General features: G+C 32.1%; 1 protein-coding gene across 1 annotated transcript; it reads left to right on the top strand.

Moving 5' to 3' along the window:
* The first annotated feature begins 1,478 nt into the window (after window positions 1-1,478).
* On the top strand, window positions 1,479-10,969 carry LOC129905351 (gamma-soluble NSF attachment protein). The gene is made up of 7 exons (XM_055980821.1): window positions 1,479-1,797; window positions 1,901-1,968; window positions 6,452-6,567; window positions 6,637-6,831; window positions 6,893-6,963; window positions 7,031-7,418; window positions 10,767-10,969. The coding sequence occupies exons 1-7, from the start codon at window positions 1,739-1,741 to the stop codon at window positions 10,842-10,844; spliced, it is 975 nt and encodes a 324-aa protein (XP_055836796.1). The 5' UTR covers window positions 1,479-1,738; the 3' UTR covers window positions 10,845-10,969.
* Window positions 10,970-11,731: the final 762 nt, after the last annotated feature.

Below are 11,731 nucleotides of genomic sequence, written 5' to 3'. Positions count from 1 at the left end.
GGCTTAGTTGATTAGCCATGAGATTTTTTTCCAAAACGAGTCTGAAACGCGCCCAAAACGCTTCCGTACCGCGTCTGAAACGCGTCCGAAGCGCGTTTGAAACGCGTCCAAAACGCATCCATAACGCGTCTAAGCGCATCCAAAACGCGTCTAAAACGCGTCCAAAACTAATACTAATACTATGTTTCCACCTAGCCTAAATCCGAGATTAAGCTAAGTAGATTTAGAACAAATCTCGAGTTTTATTCTAAATCTCGGGTTGAAAGTACGTGAAAATCTTGTATTTAGGGTAGGTGAACCTAAATTCGAGGTTTATCGAAGTGGATTTAGAATAAATCTCGAGATTTATTCTAAGGGCCAGTTGTACAAACTTGGTTCAGCCTTGGATCAGGAATTTAACCCACCGATTTCGGCGGATTAGCTGCGGGTCAGCTTCGGTTCAAGCATGGATGTGGCCATATGTGGACCTTGCACGAGGGCTAAACTTTAACCTTACCACCGATTTCAGGAGATAAAAGTTGCTGAACCACGGATTAAATATTTGTACAGTTGGGCCTAAATCTACTTAGCTAAATCTCGGATTTAGGCTAGGTGGAAAAGTAGTATAAAACGCGTCCAAAACGCGTCTAAAACGCGTCCAAAACGCGTCCGAAACGCGTCTAAAACACGTGAGGCGCGTACTATTACCCGATGCCTCTTGATTCAAAGACTCAAATTTGAATCTTCTCTTTTGATTTAAAATTTGTTGTTGTTGTATTGCACCAAGGAGCAAAAAAGAAATGAAAGGGAATGTTGAAAAAAGAAAGAGTGGAAAAAGAAACGTCAAAAAAGAGTCTCAGAATTTCGACCCATTTTTTCTCTTTTGGGGCCTGGCTACACAGTGTTGTGCCCAATCAAGTTTCAATTCACATTTTCTAGGAACAAACGTCAAAAACAGGAAAATCCTAACCCCTCTTGCCTACAACCTGACTGGTTAGGCGATTGAAAAATCACCGTGTAGCCAGGCACTTGCACTCATTAGTTTTGAAAAGATGCGCGCCTCTTGATGTTTCGTGTAATATCTGACAATAGCCCTGTTCCTTTGGGAGGTGGCAAAGTACTACTAGTAGTTTACTAGCGATTTTCTTCTACTCGGGAAGAAGAGCATGAGTAGTTGATATTACTAGATTAACCAAAACATCTACTATTAGTAGACTACCACCTCCAATGGAACAGGGCTAATATAATTTCTGTGCCTTTCATATTTGTGTAGAAGCAGACATAGAAGACTTCTACACGAAGACGTAGACGCACATAAGAGCAAAGGAGAAATCGATCTTTCTCTCTCAGAATCATACTTTTTTGTTAATTTTTTAAAGTAACTCTTGTAAAGAGCCCATGTAATCTACTGAAAGCTTATTTAAAAGAACTTGAGCTTTTTTTGCATCTTGGCATCACTTATAATATTTTGACAGCTTCAAAACAAAAAAAAAAATGTTCCTGTGTCAGCGCAGAAGAATTTCTTGAATGAAAAGTTTTCTCGCTCTCTTCGATCGACGTAGAGGTACTGCAGCAAAAAAAAAATATTCGCAAATACAAAAAAGATTTGAAAATTCCTTTACTTCTCCTCTAAATCTTAAATAAGTGATAAAATTTGTTGAAAATCATAATCAATTCAAGAAGAATACCAACAATTAAGTGCAATTTGAATAACATTTAAAAGAAACAAGTTTTTCTCGCATCCATCAAATCCAGCAAAATGATGGCCACAAAGAAAATCGAGGAAGGTCAGGAGCTGATGCGACAAGCTGAAAAAAGGTACCCATCAATTAAATTGGAATAAAATGCCTGGAAAGAATATTTAAAATATTTTTCTTTTTTTTTGTCTCATTTTTTGTTGATCAAAATTAATATTTTTTAGTTTGAAAACAACTTTATTGAAATGGAGACCTGACTACGACGTCGCTGCCGATGAATACAGCAAAGCAGGTGAGTTTTTTCTTTTCTTTTTTTTTTTTTCTTCCAAAATCATATCATAATTTCCAGAAAAAGTTTTTTGGGTGGTTTGCAAAGTGGGTGTTGTTGAAAAGGCAAAAGCAAAAGCAAAATCAACCCCCTCGAGTCTTTTCTTCTTCTCTGTTTCCTTTTGCTTTTTCGTATTTAAGTTCTCGCCTTTTTTTATTTCTTGTATTATGCTTCGGTTGTTTTATTTGGGTAAAATCGATTTTTGAATAAGCAGGGAACTCTCCTGTTGACATTTTGACTGTGTTTTAAAATTTTTAAGATAGTCGGAGGGTTTTACAATTCATGGGAAGTAGTATGATTCATGGAGTAAAATGTGATAGCTTGTAATTCTAGGTTTTGAAATGGGTCAGATAGAATTATCAACAAACAAATAAAAAGTCTTTGTTTTTAAAATAAATTTTGTATATTATATAAATTTACGTCTGAAAGCGTTCATATTTCGTTTTCTTTTAAAAATCAAGAGCTCTTAATAGAGACTTGATTATTTAAGTTACCGAAATGTCTAGACTCGATGCATCAAAACTCACTGGCAACAGTTTTCTGCTTGCCGCATTAAACAAAACTAGGTACTTGCCTATCAACATTTTCTGTCATTCAACTCTCCAAAGCAGCGTTTTTCTGCCGTTATCTAAAAAAAAGACTACTAAGGTTTTCCGAGCGAAATGCTGAACTAATAATGTTCTTAATAGCCATTTGAATCATGTAGAGCTTTACTCTAGTCATTCAGTCCTATTCTGAATGAAAACTCTTGAAAAAATTATCTCTAGAGAAGGACTCCCAATTGCAAAAATTCTCAGAGTGTCGTTCCTTTTCCATTTTAGTTTTGTTCCTTTTTCGTTAATAATTGAATCATTTATTTTCAAAACATGATAAGTCCATGATTTAAAATTTTTCAAGAGAAGAAAAAAACGTTCTATTTTCTTTTTTTAAGTGTAGCTAAATGTATAAAAAATATATTTTGTAGAATTTTTACCTAGCTACAGAATATCGTTTGGTATTTACTTTTTGGACCGATAGTTCAAAAGATAAAAAATAAAAACGATTTTGGACTTATCATACTTTGAAAATAAACGAATGTGAAATTAGTTTTAAAATGAATATAAATTTTTTTTTAAAGCCGCAGTCTATCAAAGAATTGCATTTGGGAATAGAATATAATGTTTCGAGTAGTTATTTTACTTGAAAGGCGCTTTCAACTTAAGAATTTGAGTCAATAGTCAGCTTCTTTATGTGTAGTCAATTACTCATAAAAAAGTTGCTGTTTATTTTCAAAAGATGATAAGTCCGGGATTTTTATCATGTTTTGACAGTAAAAAAATTGTTTCGCTTAGCTGTAAAATCGAATATAGACTGATTAGATGCTTCATATTTTGAAGGCAGGTGTGGTTATCCCCCAAGAACATATTCAGTTAAAAAAACGAATTTTGAAAAAAAGTGGACTTATCATGTTTTGAAAATAAACGATTCAATTGAGGAGCTGATTTCCAAAACCAGCTATCAGAAAAAAATCGTTAAATGAGATATGCATGTCATTTTTTAGGTCTTTTCAACGCGCGTCTGATTCAATCAAAAATAATTTTCTAAACAGCACACAGAGATAGTTATTCAATGTCAAAAAACACGACATTATTTCCAAAACAGCCTATTGAACACCAATTTTTTTTCCAAAATGACCTATGCAAAATGTTCTTTCCAATAAGGCCTCTTCAGTATAAAAAATTACAATTTGGCGTATGATAAAATGCCACATTACACGATGATGGAGGAGTTAGGTACAAAAGTAGTTTTCGTCATAACTTAGTTCCGTCCGTCCATCTTTACACCGTGCTAGGACCTAAACGGTCTAATGATTTTAATAAAATTTTGTGTACTTAAGGGTTTTAGTAAATAATATTAAGAAACTGTGTTTTTAGTTTTTATCAAAAATTTGGATAATGTGGCGTTATGTTTTTTTGCGAAAATTGACTTATTTTTTAGCTTATTTCGTACCAATTTTTTTTTTTTCAAAATTTGCAGACTGTTATTTCTTATCATTTAAAAAAATGAAATATAGAGCTATTCAAATAACCAAAATAGACACTCCAAATTACAAGAGCAAGTACGTGCGATCCAGAAACGCATTTTAATTCAATTTCATTTATAAAAATGTATTTTTGATTCTTGTTATAAACTAAAATACTGATATTGATAAAGGTTTATTTACAAAAAAAAATCGTGATTTTACCTGCAAAAGAAGATTTTTTTAATAGTTTTACTTCCAAAAGAAGACATAATTCAAAATTATACTTCCAAAAGCAGATATACCGACTTTTTAATAAGGAATTTTCAATATAATGACTTAAGATATATTTATTTTGAAAACTTTAATAATTTTATTAAAATTTGGTAAAGAATAAATTTTTTTGCTCTATATCTTCTGTATTACGAATTAAAGGTTTTTGGCATTTTACTCAAAACTACCTTCAGGTCAGATAGCTGGTTTTGGAAATCACCTCCTCAATTATGAAAAAGCGAAAGAGTGCAAAATGAATGAAAAATTTTCGATTGGGACCCTTTTCTCCCAATATATTTCCAAGTTTTAAAGAATATTGCATTAAACACGTTGCCGAATTATCAGAAATGTTCAACTTTCTCAATACTGTCCCTTATTGCGAGTGTCGTATGTCTTTTGATAGACGACTTTTGTCAATAGTCGATCATTAAAAATGACTTTTGGTTTTGTGAATCTCTATCGATAGACGACTTTTTTTTGTCAAAAATCGATCATCGAAAATAAATTTTGGTGTTATGAAATTCTGTTGTGACTTTTTCGTTTTATCGTTTGATCTTTTTCGTTTACAATTTTGCTATTCATAGTTCACAATAGCATATATTTTTGTCGAAAGAGATACACTGGACAGATAAGATATGCAGCTGAGCTCTGACACTAGACATTGTATGGTATACCGAGTTTCGCTGGGTGTCCCGTGTTTATAATTATGACCCGGTTTATATTAGGCGTGGATTTAACTAATGCAGGTCTAAGTATTCCTTAGATCTGCATGCCGCAGTCGTGAGTTACCCATATCTTCCACAAAAAATTGCAGTTATTTGTCAAGCTTTATCGTTGTGATTTTTTGAGTTAGTCAAACAGTCGTCTTTAGCTACAACAGTTGCTGGAATATCGATGAAATTGACAAAATTGCTAATATTTCTTAATACGTTCTTGTTAGATTCTTCTACATCCTCATGGCTTCTCTTAATTGATTGTAACTCAACGTGATTAAGCTGGAATAATTAAGAAAGCGAAATGATTCATTGATATTAAGGATGTTTGAGAAGTCACCTACTCTTCGAACGCAATCTATTTTCAAACCAGAAGAAGTGGTACCATATTGCTATTCAAGGCCTTTTTTTCGAGTGGGCCGAGTTCAGATAGCACTACTGGTACGTATGTATGTTACGAGTAGCTTTGATTAAATTTTTATTAAAGTCGAAAACACCACACATTATCGAATATTATGTTATGCTAAATTTTTTTTACAAGTTCTTTGCTATATTGTTTTTGATAATGCGCTAAGAAAACACCTAAATACAAGATTAAAAAGTAGGAGAGTTTGTTTATTCAACCAGAGTATAGCAAAGGAGAGTATTTAGGTCCTGCTGGTAAATAACAACATGTCAGTGTCTTATTTTGGTTAAGGGGGAAAATCCCTCTGGACGACAGTTTTTTCAAAAAATGTTTATGGAAAATTGAAATGAAATTTGACTGCCATTGTTCTGACCTTTGGTTAAATTTTTACGACCGATGTATTCTCCCCTACAAAAAAAAAAAAAAATCAAATCGAACCTGAGGTTTTTGAAACCTCAGGTTCGATAAAAACTGATTTTTTGGATCCCCTCTACATTCCATCCTACTTCCACTTTGTGTATACATCTAGGTTCTCCACTTATTGTTTGTCTGCCCGTGATCTGTTTAAAGCTCAGACATTTCACGAGAAAATTCCAAAATTCTTTCTTCAAGTATCTTATTATATTATTTTCCGGCGAGCCACTCCCAATGTATTAGCCCTTTATAGTCCCCATTTGGCTATAGAAGTGAGAATTGAAGTGCTGAATCTATACCGAGACCGACCTAATCATTACCAACGTAGCGTGTTCTTTGCTGTTCCCAGAGACCATACATAAATCTACTTTTCTTTTTATTTTAGTGAGTCTAATTCCCGCTCTGTCTAATTGTTTGGAAAGTTATTAATTTTGTCATTTGTATTTCCAAGACTCAGCTTTAGGTACCTACTTTCTGAAACTCCTAAAAACTTTTCAAAAACAAAGAAGAAACTACTGTGTTTTTTCGAAAATTATCCAACCTTCAAAAATATGAACCCTGAAAAAGTATAAAAACATATTTACACATTCATCTATCTCACCTTAAGATATATTCTTATGTTCCACTTTTTATTTTTTACAGCAACTTGTTTCCGTATTGCAAAATCATTCGATCAGAGCAAGGAGTGCTTTTTAAAAGCCATTGAATGTCACAAAAATAATCGTTCTTGGTTCCACGCAGCCAAATGTTATGAACAGGTAAAATTATTACTTCAAAATTTCTATTATATCTGACTGTAATTCTTTCTTATCCGTTTTTCATTTCAGATCATTATTGTTTTGAAGGAAACAAATAATCTTTTAGAAATTGAACCTAATGCAAACAAAGCATGTAATTTATATCAGCAACATGGTTCACCGGAAGCTGGTGCTTCGGCTTTGGATAAGGCAGCTAAAATTCTAGAAAATCCACATCCAGAAATTGCCCTACGATTATATCAACATGCAATGGAAGTTGTTTTGGTATGTATTTTAAGTTATTTTGTATCTTATATTTTTCTAATGAATTTTTAATCTTTTTAAGAATGAGGACTCAACTCGACAAGCAGCTGAATTTGCCACAAAAGTATCACGATTATTAGTTAAACTTGGAATGTAAGTTTTTATTGTTTTTGTTAACAAAAATATAAAAAAATAGGTATTCATGATTGTTTTTGTGTAGGCACGATCAAGCAGCTGATGCTATTCGACGTGAAATCAGCTTAAATCAAGTAACTGAATCATATTCACAAATTGGAAGGCTTGCTGTTGGCCTGGTTTTGGTTCAATTGGCCCGCGGTGATTTTGTTGCTGCCGAAAAGGCATTCAAAGAATGGGGAAATTGTTGTGATCCTCAAGAAGTTCAAACTTTGGAAATGCTTTTGCAAGCATTTGATGATGAAGATCCAGAACAAGCCAAACGAGCATTATCATCACCCTTCATTAGGCACATGGATGTGGAATATTCCATATTGGCCCGCGATTTACCTCTACCTAAAGGAATTGCAACAGCACCAAAGGCGTCGGTTATAGAAAATGCAACAGCGTCGTATAAATCACCAAATGCTGGGGTAAGTAGTTGAAATAAAAGTACATCGAGTGATTTACCTCTCTATAGAATTTTGAGTACACCGCTACTAATGTGAATACAAAAAATCTCAGAAAGACATGACAAATTAAAAACAACTTACAAAAAAAGTCAAATTTGGGTACTGTTTTTTGATTCTGATATTTAGGTGTCTTGTATTTGTGAATCGTCAAATGCGAACGTCAGATAAAAGTTTTGTTTAGTTTCTTTTTGTTTTGATAATATTATTAGAAATCTGTTGCATATAAAAATACATAAAGAATGTATAAAAAATGATATGAGATGATTAAATTCTTGTTTTTCTGTATATTCCTCAATAATTTAAAGAAATTTCGCAACTTGGGGTCTTTTAGTTTTAACAAACAGTTTTAGAAAAACTTCCACCAGAAATTCATCATCACTTGAGAGAGATGATGAATTTCATGAGACGTATGACGGTATTTATTTATATTATTCCAGAAAAAGTTATCCGTTGTTTTTGTTTTCTTCACTTTGTTTTGTATATAATTTAAAGTTTTTGCACAGATAAAAATATCAAAATTTAGAAGTGAACAACAAACCACAACATTTCATTACTTGGACGTCTAAAGTGTGAACATTGAACATGTATGTGTAATTCTCGTTTCTGAACTGATATTCTCTTCTTTTGAGAAAGAACTGCCAAACAAACAGTTTCAGAATTGTTCGGAGTAATTCCGAACACATTTCCGCACGACCAAACGAAAACGCTATATAACTTAGTACACTCCTGCTCAAATTTATCGCACATCTTATTTATTTTACAGAAAAATACTATGTTAACTTTATGTCACAGTATCATGGTTATTTTCTTAAATGAGACAGGAGTGATCTTAAATTAAAGGTATGGAATAAAATGTTTGTGGGGAAGATTTGGGGAAAGGTTTCCTGAAGTGTCTGTCATGCGGCGAACCTTTTAGAGAGGAGTTATTAATTTTCATATAGCTCACGTATGGAGTTAGTGAGCTCTCCTAGACTTACTTTAATCACCCAAAGATACTTGACTGATATCCTCGAACAGAATACGGTTCCAATCACCCCTAGATTTGGTCCACAGTTTAGCCTGATGCACGATAATGCATGTTAGAGTGGTTTGAGAATATCTTCAAGATTTTAATATGCCAGCTTTGGATTGACCACACAGAAATCCGGACTTAAACTCAATACAACAAGTCTAGGAAATGTTGAAAAGATGCATTCTCGACCGAAATCCACCTCCAAGCAGTCTTGATCAACTGAAAACTGCAGTGAAATAAAAGTTACATCAAAACCTTCAAAAGCTAATTCATGGAATGAACAGACGGCTCCAATTTGTCATATGCGCTGGAGGAGACAATTCCAAGTATGAAAAAAAATTATTGGAAAGAACTGTCACTTGCTTCCATTTAAAAAAATGTTTTTATCTTAAAAAACATTCAGACCTTGAATTGTTAAACTTGGTTCATCTTTGTTTTGGTTGGTTATACTGTTGCAGTTTAGCATATTTTCGACTTGCTAAACAATAAGCCAACACAAAAAAATACTGCAAAGAATTTTAAAGCCATTTTAAATAAAATACAGGGGTATAACTAAAGAAGAAAAAAGTGTGCGTTAATTTTGAGCAAGAGTGTATATAATTTTCCTAAGATGAATCCTTTTTGTGTGACATCCAATTTTGTTTTTTGCTCAGATGGTGAAATGTTTTGAGCCACTTTTTCTTAAAGATTGATGACCATGACTAGGAATAAGTTTAGTATTTTTTTTTTAAAGACATTGACGATTTTATGTCAACGGTGCACTTTCTATTACTTCGTTGATTTTTATAGTGAAATTGATATTTACTCCATATATGGGAGAATTTCTCGACTATCACGAATGTGTTGGTAAAAACCGATGTTTTGGCCAAGACGATGAATAGATATCTGTTAGCTTTGTGCTATTTGTTTGTGTTTGTATTATTAACTCACTAACTCCAAGACAAAAAAAAAAATAGTTCCTGTTCTTCAATTGCTGTAGTTCTAAAAGTGGGACTGGTAATAAATTGAATACTCTTTTATTAGCTTCACTTATAAAATTGAAAAACGTACTTACCGATGTAATAAAATCATGGAAGTCAATTTTGACTCACTTCCAATTATCGTATCGCGCTTAATCTTAGCACAAACATACATGTTTGTTGTTCGGATGGCAAAAATAGTACTAACATATCGACTCTAATTTTGAAAAGTTTTCAAATTAATTCAAATCAACAAACAAGAAATTAATCAGAGAAGTCTCCAAAACATAGCCGCTTAAACAGCTTATATCTCCAGTTCTATTGATCGCAATGTCAAGAATCAAAATTGAGTCTTCAGAAAAATGACAAACCATAACGGTTCTTGTACTAGCCTACTCATATTCATTTTAAAACTCACGTTCTTTAACCTCCGAAAACCAAATAAATTCGCAAATTAAAGCTGCCAAACTTTTGAATTTTATATCAGGACGCAAACAGCTATAAATCTGCTAACTCACATTTTGGTTACACCTCCACCCTCAAAATTTGCTGTGGGCTCTTAGACTAATATTCATGTGTTTATTTCTAGTATTTATAAAATGTAATTTAGGGTTTATGCCCCTTCGATTCTCTCTGACATTCAAATTCATGCATTGCTCTTCGATTCCTCCCGACAGCAATTTGTTGCGAAATTTTTTCGTGGACTTAAAAAAATTATGCAAATAATGCACATTATGGGGCAAATTCATAGTTTAGACCCAGTTTATTTTAGACTGGGGTTTATCCAATGTTATTTGAACTGAATAAACTCCAGTCTTTCTTAGAAGCGGCTTAGGCAGTGTCTATGAATAAGGCCCTATGTTTCTAAACAAAATGGTTTATTTGTTATAATTTTGTTCCGATTCGGATACCATGAACCAAATAAAGATCGGAGATTTCTTTGGAAGGATACAACGACAGGACTTAATGACTTAGGTTATAGAATCCTCAAAGTTTTATTAAAACCGTTTTTAGTCGTTTTCGAGAGATTAAAAAAACCAACGAATTTTGTATAGTTGGCAATCCTAAAAATGGACGCAGTCATCCGAAATGTTGACATTCGTACCAAAGGATTTATGCCATATATTCAAGCTTCTAGTCCTATTGTGCGACAGTCTTTGAACCCGATTGCATCAACATGAATGTTAAAAGTTGCACATTATATCAGTTTTGAAGGGAATCAAAAACAGAATTTTATGCATGATTCTTTTAAAACAAACGATTATAATGTATACATTTTATTACTCTACCAAAGAAATTTTATTTTCATTTAATTAATAATTCCTTTTCAATTTTCAGTCATCCCCATCAGCTGCGCAACCTCCATCCGCCGATGCAGCCGAAGAAGAAGAAGAGGAAGAAGGAGGTTTATGTTAGTTTCTTAAATTAGTAATTGTTTTCCTTTTATAAATTCCTACATACCTACTGCTCTTTATTGTAAAACAAAAACAAAAAAATATGCACTTAATTATTTTAAAATTTATATAAAAAAAATTAATATATGTTAATATAGAAGAAAAAAAAAAAAACAAAGAATGAAAACGCTAAAGATAAGTAAAAAAAAACAAAAAAAGTGACCTCAACTAAAACAAAAAAATAATAAAAAAAAAACTCTTAATATATTCTTCGTTTTAAAAAAAATATAAAATTATGTATATGTAAAACTTCCATTCTTGTTTCTGAACCTTTCTCTCCATTAGTTAGTAAGTTAAATAAAACAAAACATAAGTAAAACCAAAAATGTGAAAGATAACAGTAAATTATGACACGCAAAAAGCGAGAAATTCTTTTCATATATAACTAATCGTAGTTTATTATTAAAAAAATTACATAAATAAATTATATATATATCTTGTAAAAGAAACATGTTATTTGTTAACAAAAAATAAGAAAAAAAAAAAAAAAAACAAAAAACTAAATATATATCTTTAAATGTATAATGTAAACATTAAGTACAATTTTAAAATAAAATAAAGTTTATAACTTGTGAAACATTCTTATCACCACCAATATAAAAAAAAATAGTTTGCAGGGCAGCTATATTGTTGATAAATAAAAAACATAAAAAAATGCTTAAATACGAAAAGAAAACAAAATTCATAGTTAAAGTATTTTGCCAGAAGAAAGTGAAGAAAACAAAAACATATAGCTAGAGCTTCTAAAACAAAAACAAAATATAGTGCAATTAATAAAATCAAAAACTAACTACAAACAACGGAAATAAGAATATGAAAAAAAAAAAATAAATTTTAGTTCCTTATCTA

This window comes from Episyrphus balteatus, chromosome 1 (genome assembly GCF_945859705.1).
Source record: "Episyrphus balteatus chromosome 1, idEpiBalt1.1, whole genome shotgun sequence".
Lineage (NCBI taxonomy): Eukaryota > Metazoa > Arthropoda > Insecta > Diptera > Syrphidae > Episyrphus > Episyrphus balteatus.
Note: the sequence above shows the minus strand (reverse complement) of the source record. Positions and strands in the feature narration are given on the sequence as shown.